The sequence below is a fragment of the Penicillium crustosum genome (genome assembly GCF_028827405.1).
Source record: "Penicillium crustosum strain IBT 35664 chromosome Unknown utg000003l_segment0_segment0, whole genome shotgun sequence".
Classification (NCBI taxonomy): domain Eukaryota; kingdom Fungi; phylum Ascomycota; class Eurotiomycetes; order Eurotiales; family Aspergillaceae; genus Penicillium; species Penicillium crustosum.
Genome location: NW_026623124.1, coordinates 4119806 through 4137528, shown reverse-complemented (window position 1 = coordinate 4137528; position 17723 = coordinate 4119806). Strand labels below are relative to the sequence as shown.

Here is a 17723-nt window from a genome sequence, read left to right as displayed (position 1 = left end):
CCTACTACTTTGAGATGTAATTGTTGAATGAACCAAATTTACGATGTGCTTAGTCGAGCCTTCGCCCGAGCGAAAGTCATTCTTTCAAAGGTGCATAGAAAGTTATTGTACTTCTTCGACCAAATTGAAGGATTTCGTTTTGTAAGAGTGCTAGATGGAGCGTATGATGGCAAAACATGGAAAAATCTACATCCAATATCCGATATGGTGTAATAGGGTGTCCTGGTGAAGAGACCACGGTTCTGCGTGGCATTGTGTGGGGGAAACCGTGGTCTTTCCGCGCAGGCAAGAATGAACGATATAGTTCTTGGGAGACGATTGACCTAAGCCCGATTAGGTATAGCCCAGCTAGCCGAAGCACCACACTTACATATCCCAGCGGCTCCATCATGAGTCTATCACTGTAGCCCAAAATAGCTATATGGCCGGCTTTTGTTCGATTCAGTATAGCCCGGCAAGCCTGGCGCGTGCAAATCCCGGCGGCTTGTTCATGAGTTCTGCGTAGCCCTGGTATAAAAGCCAACATCATCACCCTTGAAATTTCTCATAAATCATCATTCAATCATCATTCCCTTCTGAGCCAGTCAGAATCGAAATGCCACCCAAAAGGTCCTCGAAGCCGATCACGGACTATAATGCCTTTGTCAGGCTGCCAGACCCATCTGTCAAACGCAAGAGAGCCGAAGCGACGAAAGAACGTCTGCGGGGAATTCATTTTAACTTCCAGAAGTACTGGCTTCCTTTCTCTTCAGTCCTTGTGTTTTTACTTATATATGCAGATTTACATCGCAACTCACACCGCCAGATTATAAGTATTGGCTTGAGAACATCACATTAAGATTCATTGAAGGCTTCATTCGCTGGTATTTAGATGAGCACAACGAAGAATACCACTCTAGTCTCATGACAGTGGTGAGATTTTTCAGGATGTATTGGAGCGAAGAAATAGGCCGTGACCTTTCCCGTGAATTAGGGCAGGATGTGACTGCAGTATGTTTTGAAAAGCCAAATTGCTGATCCCTTGCTGACTCGCGAAGCTTTCTAATGATCTTAGTAAAGAGTATGGGCTTAACTTAGGCGCTAAGCAACAGCCGCCATTTAGCATTAACGAGCTCTTGCTTGTCACCCACTATTTGCTAAATGCCTGTGATATGGCTTTTCCTACTTTCCGATGCGTTTTACAATTGAACACGTTGCGAAAAATGATGGCTTCAACATCAGCTCGGCCTGGAACTCTGACTCTGTCTACCGGGTATATGAGGGGCAATGATACCCTTAAATGGAAGGATATTGAGCTATTCATAGTGAAAAACCCAGAGGATCCCGGTTCTCAAATCCTTCTTATGAAGGTACAGCACAGGCTTAACAAGGGGAGGAGAAATGAAGGAGCTCCGTTAGTATTACGCCAGAAGAGACATAAGTGTATAATTTGGTTATGGCTAACTCTAATAGGCCTAAATTCATGTACACTGAAAGAAATGACAGTTTGGGGCTTTGTGTTATTCATGATATACTTACGTATGCATTTCTGGATGACGCGTTTGCGAGCCCTTATATCAAATGTCTACGAGACATCTGGCGTCTAACAAAGATACCGGAACATCGCCAAAGCACGCCCATCCATTTTAAAGAAAGCTTGGGGGAAATTCCTGTCTCAAGACGCGCTATGCGAACGGACAATAGGAGTTGGGTCACAGACCCAGAAAATGCTCTTTTATGCAGCCAAGCGCAGAGTTGGGAGCAAACTGCCTGTGAAAAGGCTGGTTTTCCGGATAAAGGATCGCTTTACAAATACCGCAAAGGCGCAGCGGTAAACCTGAGTACGTATTGGAGAAGATGCTGGATTGATAGGCAAGAAATTAATCCCCTTCACAGGGCACCTCGATAAGCATTCACGAAATGCAGTTATGGGTCATCGAAAAGGTGGCACATTTGCAAGTTATATCTCTGTATTAGATGACACTCAATCTATTTACATGGGGACTCCAACTAGGGATTCGTTACTTAATCTCGCGATCCATGCAAACCTAAAACGGGATGCCTCCGCGCCTCAAGACCTGACAATTGAGCAGAAAGAGTCTCTTGAAATGGATGGCGAACTTCAGAATTTGAGAAAGGCGCATAAGTCGCTCCGGATCACTCTCATTGCAGAGTTTCGCCGTCTACAGAAGGCCCGTGAAGCCAATGACGCGCGTTAGCATGAATTTAGACGGCTGCAAAACAAGATCTGGGCACGACAGAGGAAATTATACAGAAAAGCCAAGAAGACCGCTCGCGATAAATTCTTCCAAAATATTGGTAACCAGATCATAGAGCGCAACCATCAGGGGAATCCCATCATCTTTACACCAGATACCTCTCATATACAGCCGGAGAGAAGAGCTCTTTCACACCTCGAATTTAAGAACAGAGATGTCGATACTGTCGGTGATGCCGAGTTACTTGAAGATCGCATTCAGTCCCTAGAACTACGGCTCAAGCTCCACAGTCTTCATGTACCTAGGACATTGAAAAAGCAGATCAAATTCGGTCAACAGGTGTCAAAAAAAGCTGGGGCAACTGAAGATTTCCGATGGAAATACCCAAAGAAAGCTGGTACCGATGGGGGATTACTTCCATCAAAAAGTTCTACTGGCCTTAAATGTCCAGTGTGTCTGGGGCGCAAGGATCTACATCCTTCCGCCAGAACCTACCCGTATGCACGCAAGGATGTGCTGAAACGTCATTTCGAGACCCACAAATTACCATTTGTATTCAGGAGAGATGGTCGGCAGTGCGATTATCCCGGTTGCCTGGAGGTTCTGTTTACACTGGCGCGATACAAAATTCATCTTCAAGACGATCATAATATTAGCCTGTGAGCGTTCAAGCTCATCATTATCAGAGTTGACTTCTGGCTAGTTCTAGATTGACCAATATATCGTTCCTCTGTACAAAGTTGTTTTCTGAACACTAGACCCAAATCTTTAACAAGTAGCAAGAGGACTACATACATAAGGATACGAATGCTAGAACCCACCAATGTTATCTTCTTACCTTGGAAGCTTGGAGAGAGGGAAGTAATTTTACTGTTAATTCAAGCCTATCTTGATTGTAAGGTCCATAGGTTTGTCTCAGGATTGAAACAAGGCAATGAGATATCAGTATCTGTTGCAGCTGGAGTCAGCTGGGATTTAAAGCTGCTCTCATCCCTCCTCCCATGGAAAAAGAAACAGGGACCAATTTGGCACATAGTAAAGACCTCATTTGGTGAGATAGTTTTGAGAGAAAATGCATCATCGACAACTCGAGCATACCATCGGTCGTCAAGATCTTCGATCCACTCATGTGCTTGATTCGCGGTTTCAGCCCGAAAAAACAGCACCTCACTCGTGGCTATGTCAAAGAACATGACCCCATTATAAGGAGGAAGTTTTGTAAATGCTGCGTAGAAATCGTCGGGAGTCATGTTGACTGTACATTTGCAAACAATAGGCGTCATTTCCGAAATTTGAGTGACTTGGTTTGATTGAGTTGGAACAGGGCCTTGCACAATAGGGAGCGGGAGACTTGAGATCTCCGTGCCAATGTCAGTTGACTGAACAGGGGCCAGTTGATTGTATACAATGGGTTGATCACTTCCCACCATTCCAGTATCTTCGGTGTTTTGTAAGACTGTTGGCGGGGCTTTCTCCCTATTAAAAGTTTGATCACCTGCATCCTGCTCCCGCATTCGCTCCATGTCCGTCAAATCGAGTTCAGAGAAGAAAGAACGAAAAATATCCCGTTTGACTGCAAAAGATGTCATATTCTCTTGAATTGTATGATCAGGCGAGTAGATATTCTCTAAGAATAAGTACTTTTGATCCAGAAAAAAACTCTCTGTGTCTGTCATTCCGCAGCGGCTCTGAAGATTCCAGTTCTCAGACCTATCGCAAGTCTGAATAGGAACCGGTATCGTAGCGACCCGAGGAGTCATTGAGCCAAGAAACGAGGCGACTTTGGTGCTCCACTCGGACATTTGATTTTCCTCGTATTCGAAGAGCTCAGGGGGCGAAGACGGGTAAGAAGACCGAGAATAGCAGTAAACTCTAAGTAATTTGTACCGGGATTGAATTTAGACCCTAGTATAACAAATCCAATCTTGCTTATGAGAAGCCTAAGGCGCTGCCATAGTTCAGATCGATCGAGGCATCGGGCCCTTGAACTTTAACTGAATCCAAGGGGCTGCGAGTCAGTCATTCCACAGAAGTGACGCATAGCGAAAAGAAATAGCTGACGATATGCAGACCAAAAGCCAAAATCTTTCGGGCCTACTCTCTGCACAAAGTCATTTTCTAGAGATTGTATGTAAAATTGCTGGTTCCTAGGTGCCACATAATAACGAAACATGGCCTAACGGATGGTGCCTTTGAAATTTACCGGGAGAATCTTTTTAACAACGTCAGTCATTGCTTTGAGGTATTTCGTGTTCTCCAAAAAAGTCCTGAGGGACGGAATTATCTTTCGATAGCCTAAGACAGCATGCTGCATTTTCGACCGCAGATTTGGGTCTTTAACCATCGAAAATGCCGAGCCATCTTAGAAAGCATTTTTTATATATCGGTAGTCTGCCATTGACAGACGAGGACAGCGTCCTTCTAGCATTGCAAGAGCTGAGGGGTCAAGAAACTGTGGATTTTGGCAAGTGAAAGATTGCCATACGGAGTGAATCTCTGCTAAGAAATCTGAGAGCTCCTATCAAACAATGAATCAGTTACGTACATTCCCTTTCATGGAGCACTGAATTCCCTACCTCTGGACATTTTAGACTCGGGAGATGGGTTCCCATATGCCACGGAGTCCATAAAGCGGGAAAACAGAGAAGCGCATCCAGCCTCCTTCCCAGACAACGGAATTCATCTTGGCTTTTCCCCTTCGGGTCATAGATTCGATTAAATTCGCTGCATTTAGTCGGCGACCATCTTGCAAGCCATTCTTTAGCAGCATCTGTCTCACCCCTTTGCTGGTAATGGCGGATGCTCCGGAATATCTCTCCATCACTGAAAGTATGCGATCTGGAGTCACATTCTCGCAGTCTCCTTCGGCAATCTTCACTCAGCTTTTCGGTGTCGTAGAGGTTAAAAATCCACCACGTATCACTAGGTGCTAACCATTCACGAGCAGCAGCAATCCGATGCTTTCCTTGGAAGCAATGCAAGTTCCACTCGTCTGGCAGGATAATTTCTTTTGGGTCACCGCGGCTTAACTTGGGAACTAACGGCTGGAGTTCTGAGAGTCTTATCTCACAGGGAATCCAAGTAAGTGGATCTAACCTACGACAGCCTTCATAGTCAAAGCGATGCAGAAGGCGGTCGACATTGGATTGACTGAAGGCCCGAGAGCCCAATATGTCGATATCGTCGAAGAGAAGTTGGTCTAGCTGATGGATCTTGACAGAGCAGATTTCAGCTGCTGATAGCTGCCGAGCAATTGTCAAGTCGTCAGACGTCATGGAGACAAGAACTGGGTATTAACTTGCATTTAAATAAAATGAACAGTAACAGTAAACTTAGACAGGACTGGATGTTTTATAACCACCCGCTTGGGGTTCTGGGCAGCTGGGAAAACCGTGGCCTTGATGATAAGATAGCCAGCGTTGACCTTGTCTCAAAAGCAATAGCACTAGTACCCTAATGCAGCCTGTGCAAGGCTCAGGTCGATAGAAAACAGTCGGCACTACTACCGCAATGTTACAGACTTTTTGAATATAATCCCATCCTTTTATAAAATCTCCATGTCGCAGTCATATGAGAGGGATTTTTTCTTATGATCTATCTCAGCGTTGCAATTTTAGCAATCTTGAAATCCTTATATCTATATTCGATTATAGAAGGTATAGAATCGCAGGATGGACGTAGCTTTAATTGCTCTTGGTTTAAACAGGAGAAAACGCCTCAGCACCGACCACAGCTCCGCGGAGTTTGAATCTCTCAGTGATGTACCTCTTTCTGCCCTTGACAAAGGAGAGACTCGATTTCGTTCAATTCACTCAGGACATCTGGGAGATGTATAGTGCCTGATGTCCGCGACTTTTGTTCAAGGCTGTCAGCCTTCTTGTACAAGTCAATAAACTGAACGTAATGCTTCTCAATATGAGTAAACATATCCTCTAAGTCCGATAGATTGAATTCTTTCTGATGGCTTCATAGTTTGTCAGTATCAATATTCACTCACATCAAAGTCGATATCTTTTTACCAGCAAGAAGAATTACCCCAGTGGACAAGTGATCAACTGCAATAGACCATCGGCGGCCGATATACAGTTGGTTCTGGAGCTTGTGACGATGGCGTAACTTGGTTCTTTCACTAAAATGCTCCCATTCTTCCGCAAATAGTTCATGAAGAACCACATTGCAAGGGCCTTTAAATTTATTTGTGAAAGAGGGAACACTTTTACCGAATCTCATTTCCAAAGGCATCGACCCTATTTCTTCTTCTTTCAGCATGTTGAGGCGCTTGGCGGCGGCAACGATTCGGTCTAATACCGACGTATGGGCGTTGTCTTCAGCTTGGATTTGCCGCCAATGAAGATATTGGTCTCTGGGCAACATGATTTGATCATTTCGAATAAAGTCATTTTCCGTAAGTATAAAGTCTCCTCTGTTCAGTGGAGCTCGGGGAACAACATATGATTGAGTGTCCGGCTTGAGCATGTGATTCAGGCCTGAATCACCGTCCGATGTCCTTGACACTACTGGCAATTGAGGGATATCAGAGGCATTGGCTCGATCATCAGTCACACCGTCTGATATTTCATCTGATGTTGGTGCGCTTTGGTCTTGAGTAAAGTTTCTGAGTAAGGTAACTAGATCCTTGTCTTGTTGTGCTCGAGGAATTTTGACGGCATGTCGAAGAAAAGTGGCGCCAAGTTGCGCTAGGGCGGTTGCCATGTTAGAAAACAAATGACAGGATATCAATTACAGAATTTATGAATAAAGAAACTTTTTCTACTTATTTATCAGTGTTCCTTTTAACCACGGTTTTCCTTCTAACCACGGTTTTTTAACCAATAGGCGCCTAATTTGCTACCCTATCATAGGAAGGTCCACGGTTTCCCCTCTCAAGCGCCTTCGAGACTCATACTCATCACGCCGAAAATACATTTTAGTCACCTCAATCAACCCACGATCGTTACGCCGATGATAAAAATAGTCTTCGTGTTTCAGGTGTTTTTAAGGAGATATAAAGGAGGGCAATATCGTCCTTACAGTCCAGGTGTCACTATTCTCCCTATCTACAATGCCCAAGGTATCTAAACCACCAAGCTTTTGGAGAGACAACAGACAAAGACACGGTGCCCAGTCAGATCCGTGCAAGAGAAAGAAAGCAGAGCACTAGAGGAGTATATTCTCGTGGTTACCTCGACATTGGATGATATCCATGGATCATGTGTAGTTTACCTACAGAAGGAAGCTATATCTCACTTTAGTTGACAACCCATCCGTTGGCTTTGATAACCCGATCACAGAAATCAAATTTCCGCCTAAAGCAGCAAGAGGCGCCATCTTAAGCAATTTCCTTCTGATAGAGATGACTGTTGAAACCCTGTGTGCGGTAGTCGTACGGCATAGAAAGGTGTACATCAACCTGTAAGAGATCAGATCGGATAAAAGCCATAATATGAATACAGAACGGCAACATACATCTATTATCGAGTCTGAGGGGGAATTTGGATTCAATTACACGAATTGAATCGGAATTCTTTCGAACAATAATGATATAGACCCCTAACATCCCGAGTTTCCGGGCAATGCGTGAGAGTAGCTTCGGCATTTTGATAAATTGTTTCTCAGTTGTGTATAATACCAGAGGCATTATGTAGAGCTGGGGAGTTTAAATATTATTGCTGTGTCACGCATGATGGGCAGAAACCACTGTTCTGAGCAGAAAGTCGCGGGAAAATCGTGGTCATGGAAATCGTGGTCATGGCGTGTCGGCGCTTAGCATCCTAGAGTTGTCTCTACCATTCACCACCCTCGTACTTTATTAATAGGTATCGAGGGCAACAAGACCTAAATGTATAGGATTGAATGTCAATATCAAACGGCAAATAGGCATAGAGCCTTCCCATAATCTAATCCGTGTTGTCGTCAATGAGTGGGCCACAGAGCGTGCATGTTAGCGATCCCGCCACCAACTATTTCCATGAAGCAGATTACCCCAGTGACGGAGAATGAGTGGCGCAGGGCCAGTGCATTCTTAGCGCCTGCAACCTAGGCTGGTCGGTCGGTCGAAGAGCAGGCCCAGTTGCGGCTCCTCGCACAATCACATCTTTTTTAACATGGCCGAAAAACAAACTTGAGGGGCATTCCCACCATGTGCGATTGGTGAACTAAGACTGCACCGGGTCCTTTACTTGAGCAAAATGTTAGTCCACTGTCCCGTAGTGCGAACAAATCACAGTAGTTCCTCCTTTAGCTTGCTGTACTTCTGAACCTACATAAATCGAAGGAGCCACGAACTTATATGGCATTGTACATGATGGATAGTATATCCATTATCTTGCCTAACTTTTAGCCGATGTCTGAAGCATAATCAAGCACCATCCTGTTCTATCGTGAAAAGACTCTATTATATTAAGCGTTATAGCATAGCGATCTATACTAAGGCCAGTGGAATTGCACGAGAGTTTGTAAGCGATTTAGGTAGAAGTCGACCAAGTCCTTACTCAGTCTTTATCTTGTTAACTCCATGCGTCTCTGCTGGCTCCCTAGGAGGTAGACTGGCCCATGCGTTTGGATAGTCGTATTCTTTGCACATATCTGAGAGGGCGAGCATCAGTGGTTTTGTTTCCGGTTCTCCGAGCTGGGGAGTGTTTAACACGAAAAGGATTGTTTTCCACTTTTCAACAAAGGACTGCCACTGGATTTGACCGAGGCCAAGATCTAAACCATTGGCAATGTTCCTGTCCATTAGGCGGCTATTGATTCTGTCAAGCTCCCTGGTGGCGTCTCTTGCTGCTTTAGGTGGAATTTGACTTTCTGAGATCGAGTTGTAAAAGCCAAAAAATGGATTGTCGACCAAGGTGAAATATAGGGTATATAGGTATGGAGTCGCTTTATGGTGTGCCTCTAGATGATATTGAGATAGTCTTGGTTTATCAAGTCTCTGTGAGCGACCTATTATGTGGTTAGGGCCAGCATTAACGATCGTAGTGAAGGAGACTTACTTACCTTCGGAAACTTTAACTGCTTTGGCCTTTTTATCGGCGTTCCAAATCTGGTCTCGATAGAGACCAGCCAGCATTTGGCCGAAGTTTGTAGGAAGGCTTTTCGACATTCCCGGTGTATTAAGAGGAGTTGAAAATGGCAGTGTCAACCTTAAATAACTGTTATCCGAGGAACATAAAAACCATGGTCAACCACGGTTTTCAGACCACGGTTTCGCAAGCCGTGAGACTCTTCCTTAGTGGTCGCCTACATGATGAGCCCGTCGTATATAGTTTTGCGTGGCCGGTGACTGGGTTCTACAACGGGTTTAATGAGCTATGTGAGGATGAATTGCCGCTAGCTAACATCTTTCGCGAAAAGGCCCGTGAAGACCTTGCCATGTGTGTCGTCGAGGGCAGAATGGCTCAAAGGTTTTTCTTCGCTCTTGGGCCTGAGAGCTCTTTCCTAGATATACAGACGCTTCCGTATAACTTCGCTGGACTCAAGCGGGCCTTCAACTTTGAAAAATAGGAGTGGAAGGCATGGAAGAGCAAGGCTGTGAAGAAATGGAAAGGTGATGATTTACTCCTTAGCTTGCTAGAACTAGAATAAAATGAGGGGGAAGGTGAGACTGAATAGATTGTGCAAATCCCATTTAGCTTAGGAATAAACCTTGTTACGAAAATATTTATATGCATAGTAGTCAATCCATTCTTACTGGTGGTTTGGTTATGAAAGGCGATGAATGGATTCTCCAAAATAACTAAATAGAACACAGACATGTATTGAGTTCCTCCATTGTGTTATTCAAGGTATTCCATAGCAGCTTTATGGTTTTCCTTGTATGACCATCAACGTGACTAGAAGTATTGTTACTATCCTCGAATGGAACTTATTTAGCTCATAGCCATTCACGACTCACAGCTCCTCTTCCCGCTGTGGAATTTGGGTAGCGTGTGCCTGTTTCGAAAAATCAAACAAGGGCTGAGGAGGAGCAGCGAAAGCGCCTAGGTACTGGCCGTATGTAGGCTGGAAACTTGGCTGAGGGTAGAACGCCTGCTGCGCCTGAGGTAGAAATGATTGTTGGAACTGTGGTGGCAACTGAAATTGGGTAGGAGCTGATGGCTGTTGATATTGTAGTGAGAATTGGAGTTGGGCAGGGGCTGACGGCTGTTGAAAATGAGGCACTTACGGCGCGTTCAGAGCAGGAGGAAACTGCTGAGGCATGGATAGGAACCACGAATAGAAATTTTGCTCCTTGTCAGGAAGCGCCAATAGTGCTCCTGATCTGTAATGACTATTCGCAACAGGGGAAAGGATTGTAAGTGCCTCTTTCACAGAGTATCCGGGGTCACCGATCATATTTTCGGCAATCAACCTGTCTGCCTCGCGGGGTGCGAGTATCTTCTTGAGAGCAGACCGTGAAACACCTTCCGCCCGCAGCGGAGTGGTTGGCCCCTGGTGCCAAAAGCCAGCCACGATGAATGGAAGCCTGCTTTTTCCCGGTTCTAATTCTCCGACAGCAAGCCAGTTAAGACCGTATTGACCACCGGCTCTGACTTAATCGCGAAGTTCTCGGATATGTTGTTCTTCACGAAGTGTGCTTGGGATATTAGCCCTAGTAGCTCCGTCCAATACCGGTTGACCCCCTACGGCAGCGCTTGATACAAGCCGTACCCTACCCTACGCATCTTCCACCACAAAGCGGGCACTTATTTTGCCAAGCCATTGAATCATACGTATCGTTTCACCGCTTGATGTGTAGCCGGGATTGATAGAGCGCGTTGTCTTTCTTGGTACGATAGCGATTGTACGTGTCTGTCCACCAGTAGAATTCCAAAGCTGAATACTGTTTCTAGGTATGTCTGCGCTAGCCTGCGGCTGCGAATTGGCAGATGAATTGGCAGATGAATTGGCAGAAGACTCCGATGCGCCGAAATTGGCCCATTCATTTGGATAATGAAATTTCTCACACCATTGTAAATTCGCAGCGCTTTGCGTAGGTACCAGCTCCGGTTGCAGGAAAAATACCCTCTAGCGCCCAAATAAATCAGGGTACCGGATAGTCCCGAGATCAGGGTCTTTCTTCATTTGTTCATTTCCAACCCTCATCTCGGCGTTGATGCTGTCAAGCGCGGCAACAGCAGCCTTGGCCTTTTCGTCTAGGCCTTCCAAGTTAGCCTAAGGATTCAGCCTTGGATTCTTTTCTAATGCAGAAAAAAGCACTTTGAGATGCGGGGTTGCTCGCTCATACGCATCTTTGTGGTACGAGGATAGCCGGCCTTCAACATGTTCTACTGGGCGGCTCGCATCATTCCCGTAATAGAAATTAGTATGCCTATCGGCCTCGCCCGGGAGAAGACCTCCAGATTTTTCGCGAAATGATAATAGCTCTGATGTAATTAGTCAATATTCCAACGACATGTGTAACGGTACACATACTTTGGAAAGCCTTTTGAGCTTGAATCTTTTCCTCTCCGTGATATTTGTCGGGATGGAGAAGCGCTTGTAGCTTTCTAAAATCCACGGCAAACGGAAGAGCATTGTCAAGTGCGTTCTTAAACATGGTTGGGTCGTCAGATGCGTCAGAGATTGCTCTGATTATAAGCAATTTCTCGTTGTGACTGAGATCCTCCTCATCCTCCTCCATATCAGTGTCTGCGGAACTAGGTCTCTGACGCTGCTGGGGTTCGGGCGTGACAGGAGCGGGACTCTGGGCAGGAGCTTGGGCGGCAGCCTGCACGGGTACATGACCCGTGGCTGTTCCCTGAGCTGGAGCCTGGGGTGTAGGGCGATTAGTGTCTGGGGTTTCCAATTGTGCGCGAAAGTCTTTGAGATCGGGCGTCGGCATATTGTCTTTTCTCAATAAATTCTCCTTTTTTTGGTGTTCTTTTTGGGTGAAGTCCGGGGGCAGGGGCAGCTACTTTCAGATATCTTTTTTTCTTCTTTTTCTTTCAAATGACTTGATTGAGAGCAAGTAGGATAAGTAAAGTATTAAACGTGACAAAAGCCAATTGTTGCTGCCGTTCAAATGAGATCCGAACAGACTTAAGTATATAGCCTCCAGTTAGGCTGACCACGATTTTAGAGATGACCACGATTTTAGAGATGACCACGATTTTAGAGATGACCACGATTTTAGAGATGACTACAATTTTAGAGATGAATACGATCTTAGAGATGACCACGATTTTAGAGATGACCACGATCTTAGAGATGATCACGGTTTTGTCAGGGGTTGTAGTGGGGCCAGTACTTCAGAAAAGAAAGGACAAGAGAAAGGTAACAAAAAATTAAAAATAAAATAAACAACAGCAAGAAGACAACCTTAAAGAGTATATGAAAAGGACACATTCTTTTGCCGGGATACGAGAAGAACTTCTGCTGGGCTGAATAGTTGCTCCGGTACCTTGCTGGCAAACTCACGAGCGAGCGTATTGAATGTCTCGTCATCATGTTCCTCGTTACATTGATTTTGGTTCGGCAATTACGTGAAGACCGTGTGGAAGAGCTGAGTCGAAATGCTCTGATTGGCGAGTTTGAAGTGAAGAGAGCGGAATAGGGTGCTTTAACTTGAAAAGGGTGTTGGAACAAATAACCGCTAAAAATCTAGAATCAATAAGACACAACTAAACTGAATATAGTATATAAATTATTTGAGCAGCATTGATAAACTTCTAGCACTCTGAACACATCATTCGCGACCTAACTGGTTTCCAACCTCAATACAGATATATCAGGGATAGTGTGGGGGTAGCTTTGCCCATCCATATGGATATACGAATTTTTCAACATGGTTCAGCAGCTTCTCCTCCACTTCCTTCTCAACTTCCTGCCTATCTGACTGTAGAGGTGGATCAAAAGCCAAATGCCATAACTCACCAAACTTTTCCCACTCGATACAGAAAGGGCCCGTCTCTCCTCCAGCGTGCGATTCTTGCAATTCTCTCGATTGCATTCCCCCACTGATGCGATCGAGTTCCTTAATGGCTGCAGACGCTGCCGCAGATCGCTTTCTCTCTTTACTAGATGTCCTTTGGAGCGTCACTTTTGGGTTTTGGACAAATTCTTCGTACAGTATACGTAGATACGGGGTGGCTCTCTCAAAGGATTCATGATGATCCGGCCGCAATCTTTCCCGTGGCAACTTCACAACATGTGCTGTGTCGTTGGATATTGACTTGGGCGAGCTTTCGTGAGGCTTGGAAAGGGCCACAGGGTCACCGAAAGCTGTACCCCCAAATGAAGGCTCGGCAAATGCTGCAGGGGCACCAATAGCTGTACCCCCAAATGAAGGCTCGGCAAATGCTGCAGGGGCACCAATAGCTTTACCCCCAAATGAAGGCATGAAAGAGGTCGTAGGGTCACCGAAAGCTGTACCCCCAAATGAAGGCTTGGTAAATGCTACAGGGGCACCAATAGCTGTACCCCCAAATGAAGGCATGAAAGAGGTCGTAGGGTCACCGAGAGCTGTACCCCCAAATGAAAGCATGGCAAATGCTGCAGGGGCACCAATAGCTTTACCCCCAAATGAAGGCATGGAAGAGGTCGTAGGGTCACCGAGAGCTGTACTCCCAAATGAAGGCTTGGCAAATGCTGTAGGGGCACCAATAGCTTTACCCCCAAATGAAGCCATAGAAGAGGTCGTAGGGTCACCGAGAGCTGGACCCCCAAATAAAGGCTTGGAAAAGGCCGCAGATTCACTGAAAAAACATGGCATGAAACAGTGAGGGCAGGTAAACCCCTGCATAGGCATACCAGAAGATGGAGACCCGTGCATTGATGATAATTTGGTATTGTATGAAAAAAGGAAATCAAGCCTTTCAGAGATTCAGACCGACTTAAATAGTATAGTTGTGATTTAGCTTGACCACGATTTCCAAGTTGACCACGGTTTTCTCGATCAAAGTGACCATTATTCTTCTTCGTTATGTCCACGGTCCGGAAGTGTCGGGGCAATGTTTGGATCGAAAGCATTCGCTGTCATAACTTGTTTTAATTTAATCGCTTCTCGGCATACAGTACAGTAGTTGCGGTTCATATCGATACTTTCTCGAAAACGTAATATTGCACCAAGCTGCTAGCTTTTTCTAAAGAAAAATTTATTCAATCTGAAACAATGGACTTCATCAAGAAATGGCATCTCCAAAACATGTTATGGTCATATAACGACCTTTCATGGATTGAATTGCAAATTTCGTGTAAAAGAAAACAAGAAAACTATCAACATGGCACCATTAGTAAACGATTATCCTCCTTTCTTCAAGTGGTTGGCACAGTCCTTCCAATAAATCTAAGCTTGTCTCTATAATAAGGAGGACTCTAGGTCAAGGCCCATCTGTGCATATGCAAGCTCAGATAAAAATTTGGTCCAGTACCTATTATAGAGAGGGACTACCTTAAGGAGGACCCCCATATATCTGTAAACGCGAAGTGTTATGAGGCGCCGGAATAAGATAGAACCACAGCTTACCATACAAAGGTACCAACGAAGATCTCTCCAAAGTCGGTTTGGAAGATGATATACGCCCATCAAGTATCGCCGACGCATGGGTGATGGTTTATCGCGCATAAGAAGAACCATAAAAATTGTCATGATCTCGTCCAGTTCTCCTAGCACAGATGTCGCCTATTCTTGTGTCCACGGGGGGGGTTTCAACGCCGGCTGTCTGTCCAACAGATAACATCTTCACTCCAAGGCACTCAAACAAGTCACCGGTAGTTTTACCAAACAGCTGTTTCAAGCTCAGGGACGTACGTGGGGTAGATTTAAGTTCCCCAAGTAGTGATCGTTTTGAGAGGCTCTGGCGTGCGGCGTAGAGATTGAACCGAATCTTTGCATAATCGGCGGGGTTCACTTCACCCGACGGTATTGCATTGAAATAAAAATCGAGTAGAGAAGGCGCTTATCTGAAATCCTGCTCACAAGCTTTGAACTAGTCCCAGGACGCAGATCCCGTTGCAAAATAGGAGAGAACATTCCCCACGGCCTCAAGGTCCTTTCGGGCCGAATAGGTTAACAGGTCGGCAGTTTCGAAGCTACCCACTGTTATCTGTGGTGTCTGCCACTATGCTAGTCCAACCATAAAGGATGACGGTGTAAGGTTTCCGTGTGATATGTGACGGGAATGCATCCATTCAAGACGATAAATCATCTGGTATGCAAATTCGATTAAGATATGCATTTCGAATTGTCGGCCACATTGATTGAAGATCATTTCAAGAGATTGCCCAGGCAACTCGGTTACCATAGTCTTTTGCCCGTATACTATCCCAAACCAGTACAGATTCGGGATCCCAACGCCGCCTGAAAGGGCTTGCAGGGCAGCAGCTTCCAAGGCCAGATTATAGCTTGCTATCTCAGTTCTGATAGATACTTTTTCGAGCGTTTCGATATAGTGACCTTCTTCTCCTCAGCATAGGAATTAATGAGGGAAGAGGAATTAGGCCGTTTACCTATGCCTATAGACCCTAGTTCCAGCCATTATTCTACCACGAAAGGGCAGATGGTATCTGCAGGGGTGAACATTCTGATGCAATGGGTTGAGTTCCTAATAAGTGAGAAAGATATTATTTTTGTCTGAAACAGTTTATAAAACACAGGAAGTCCACGGTTTTCCCAAATCGTGGTTTTCATCATAATAGTCGCGCGGCTGGCTCTATCCACTTCTTTGGTTGCTTCGACTGTAATAGACTCATGATCGTTTAGCTGCACCCGAAAATGGATTTTCCAAATCCAACACACGAGGCAATTTAAGATATAAAACGGTTGTATATCTCTTATTCAAAGTTAACATCTTAGTTACCAATCTTTTCAAAATGCCACGGAAGAGCCAAAATGCTACGCCGTGGAGAGAGAAGAGAAGACTTCAAGCCGAAGGCATTACGGATACCAGAAGACTATCGAAGACCAACCGAGAAAGGTTTCGCCGCCAGAAGAAAGCCGCATTCAGAGGAGCCAATCGTTTGTTTGTCGATGGCCTAGATACGAGTCGTAATCGTCGCATCTATATTCTCATTATAGAAAAGATGAAGTCTGGGCCTCGCTATACTACGTATGATTCCCACCCAAAAAGTGAATGGATTCCGGCAGCAGAAGAAGTGGTAAGTCGCGTGAATATGAAAGGAAAAAGGCGAATATCTCAAAGTCTAAATTTCAATACAGGCCAAAAATTGGCCCCGAACCGATACGTGGGATCCCTCCGACTTTGGCGATTCACCGAAAGCAAATGACCATGGCACAAAAGCGAAGACTCCACAAATGATATCTGGCCAAAAGACCTTTCGACGGACGCTCGTAATACCACGGCCGCCTTTACTCCACCTCTGAATCGACGAAATAGAAGTTATGTTGGGACAAAGGATGACTCTAATCAAACATCGCGTAGTGCCGAGGGCGACGAATGAAATATATGAATTCTAGATTGATCCCTGTACAATACTAGTGATTCATCAGTCATAATAGTCAGCATACTCAAAGAGTTTATCTCACCTGGTCAAGTATTTGCTGATCTTGTAATGTAGGCGTGAGTAAATGGTCAATATTGATCCGTGGGGACAAACGGCCGATCCAACGGTCAACGTCAAGTTCAATCAGTTAGTGGGAAGCTTCTCCAAGCGAGTTCTGCTTGCGAATCGCTGAGATTTTATTCCGAACACTTGTCATCGTACGGTCAAAGCCCTTTTCTTTCAAGAGCAAGCTGATTAGGCCATGTGGGATACGTGCTGATGCAAACCAAATAACGAGACACTCTTCTTCATCAGACCACTTAAGGCCAGCCATGTTATGGAGAGCGAATGTTAAAATGTGAACAAAGAGAAGCTCGATTTACTATTTTCACTCCAGGCGATAGACCCAGCTTTATCATCCACTGTAAAGTGCAGGGGTCTGCGCCTGGGGCTGAACACAATCTGGATTTCCCCAATAAGAGCAAATCCATGGTGTTGGTACTTTAGCAGATATATTTCATTTCGTGCGGGAGGGGCCAACATGTTATACAGAGTTTCTCTCTCTCAATACAAGCGTCTGCTTAGTCAAATCTCGGAATCTCACCCCCACCGGCCTGGCGCGCCTATGGTCCACAGCGAACGATTGGCTGTAACGACGCCAGGGAATGAGTTCCGAAGATGTTGTCGCAAAGTAGATCAGCGCAAAGGCAAAGGTTCAAAGCTAGTTCACGTTGCTGTGCATCGGCCAGCCCGGGTCATTGAAGGCTGTTCGGGATTCCTTAATAGTCTAATCTAAGACTGAGTTCCTTGGCAAGCGATCCGGCCCACGAGCTAAATAGACCGGGGTTCATGAAGCACAGGTGTGCAGGTTTTGAGTTCTGATATGCGAAGGAGGTCGCCTTTTTAGAGCGACCTGCATGTGAGCACTCCTGCGCAATCGGGCTAAGTGAATCCAGAGCCTCTAATGTGACGTCATCACGTAGCAATGACTCGCGTCGACCCTCCGGGCGTCACATTCTCGTGAGCGTCCTCTCCTGTTCGATCAAAAAAAAAAAAAAAAATCGGGCTCAAACCGTCGCGTTATTATCGCGCGAGCACAGCGAA

The 17723-nt window shown here is 45.3% G+C and overlaps 11 protein-coding genes across 11 annotated transcripts; 3 read left to right on the top strand and 8 right to left on the bottom strand.

Moving 5' to 3' along the window:
* Nucleotides 1-595: 595 nt before the first annotated feature.
* On the top strand, nucleotides 596-2861 carry N7487_008648 (uncharacterized protein; the record flags this gene model as incomplete). Its single annotated transcript, XM_056876378.1, has 6 exons — nucleotides 596-759; nucleotides 780-990; nucleotides 1038-1393; nucleotides 1453-1820; nucleotides 1876-2193; nucleotides 2260-2861. 6 exons carry the CDS (start codon nucleotides 596-598, stop codon nucleotides 2859-2861), a joined length of 2019 nt encoding a protein of 672 aa, XP_056728566.1.
* Nucleotides 2862-3082: 221 nt separating this feature from the next.
* On the bottom strand, nucleotides 3083-4542 carry N7487_008647 (uncharacterized protein; the record flags this gene model as incomplete). Its single annotated transcript, XM_056876377.1, has 3 exons — nucleotides 3083-4068; nucleotides 4194-4374; nucleotides 4402-4542. 3 exons carry the CDS (start codon nucleotides 4540-4542, stop codon nucleotides 3083-3085), a joined length of 1308 nt encoding a protein of 435 aa, XP_056728565.1.
* Nucleotides 4543-4560: 18 nt separating this feature from the next.
* On the bottom strand, nucleotides 4561-5473 carry N7487_008646 (uncharacterized protein; the record flags this gene model as incomplete). The annotated part of the gene is made up of 2 exons (XM_056876376.1): nucleotides 4561-4716; nucleotides 4775-5473. The coding sequence occupies 2 exons, from the start codon at nucleotides 5471-5473 to the stop codon at nucleotides 4561-4563; spliced, it is 855 nt and encodes a 284-aa protein (XP_056728564.1).
* A 478-nt stretch (nucleotides 5474-5951) lies between these two features.
* N7487_008645 (uncharacterized protein) lies at nucleotides 5952-6911 on the bottom strand (the record flags this gene model as incomplete). The annotated part of the gene is made up of 2 exons (XM_056876375.1): nucleotides 5952-6155; nucleotides 6234-6911. 2 exons carry the CDS (start codon nucleotides 6909-6911, stop codon nucleotides 5952-5954), a joined length of 882 nt encoding a protein of 293 aa, XP_056728563.1.
* Nucleotides 6912-8685: 1774 nt separating this feature from the next.
* On the bottom strand, nucleotides 8686-9267 carry N7487_008644 (uncharacterized protein; the record flags this gene model as incomplete). Its single annotated transcript, XM_056876374.1, has 2 exons — nucleotides 8686-9140; nucleotides 9195-9267. 2 exons carry the CDS (start codon nucleotides 9265-9267, stop codon nucleotides 8686-8688), a joined length of 528 nt encoding a protein of 175 aa, XP_056728562.1.
* A 107-nt stretch (nucleotides 9268-9374) lies between these two features.
* Nucleotides 9375-9701, top strand: N7487_008643 (uncharacterized protein; the record flags this gene model as incomplete). The annotated part of the gene is made up of 1 exon (XM_056876373.1): nucleotides 9375-9701. The coding sequence occupies one exon, from the start codon at nucleotides 9375-9377 to the stop codon at nucleotides 9699-9701; it is 327 nt and encodes a 108-aa protein (XP_056728561.1).
* Nucleotides 9702-10088: 387 nt separating this feature from the next.
* Nucleotides 10089-10532, bottom strand: N7487_008642 (uncharacterized protein; the record flags this gene model as incomplete). The annotated part of the gene is made up of 2 exons (XM_056876372.1): nucleotides 10089-10206; nucleotides 10363-10532. 2 exons carry the CDS (start codon nucleotides 10530-10532, stop codon nucleotides 10089-10091), a joined length of 288 nt encoding a protein of 95 aa, XP_056728560.1.
* A 672-nt stretch (nucleotides 10533-11204) lies between these two features.
* Nucleotides 11205-12021, bottom strand: N7487_008641 (uncharacterized protein; the record flags this gene model as incomplete). Its single annotated transcript, XM_056876371.1, has 2 exons — nucleotides 11205-11332; nucleotides 11613-12021. The coding sequence occupies 2 exons, from the start codon at nucleotides 12019-12021 to the stop codon at nucleotides 11205-11207; spliced, it is 537 nt and encodes a 178-aa protein (XP_056728559.1).
* An 885-nt stretch (nucleotides 12022-12906) lies between these two features.
* N7487_008640 (uncharacterized protein) lies at nucleotides 12907-13806 on the bottom strand (the record flags this gene model as incomplete). Its single annotated transcript, XM_056876370.1, has 1 exon — nucleotides 12907-13806. The coding sequence occupies one exon, from the start codon at nucleotides 13804-13806 to the stop codon at nucleotides 12907-12909; it is 900 nt and encodes a 299-aa protein (XP_056728558.1).
* A 2183-nt stretch (nucleotides 13807-15989) lies between these two features.
* On the top strand, nucleotides 15990-16500 carry N7487_008639 (uncharacterized protein; the record flags this gene model as incomplete). Its single annotated transcript, XM_056876369.1, has 2 exons — nucleotides 15990-16274; nucleotides 16336-16500. 2 exons carry the CDS (start codon nucleotides 15990-15992, stop codon nucleotides 16498-16500), a joined length of 450 nt encoding a protein of 149 aa, XP_056728557.1.
* A 267-nt stretch (nucleotides 16501-16767) lies between these two features.
* On the bottom strand, nucleotides 16768-16953 carry N7487_008638 (uncharacterized protein; the record flags this gene model as incomplete). The annotated part of the gene is made up of 1 exon (XM_056876368.1): nucleotides 16768-16953. One exon carries the CDS (start codon nucleotides 16951-16953, stop codon nucleotides 16768-16770), a length of 186 nt encoding a protein of 61 aa, XP_056728556.1.
* Between the last annotated feature and the right edge of the window lie 770 nt (nucleotides 16954-17723).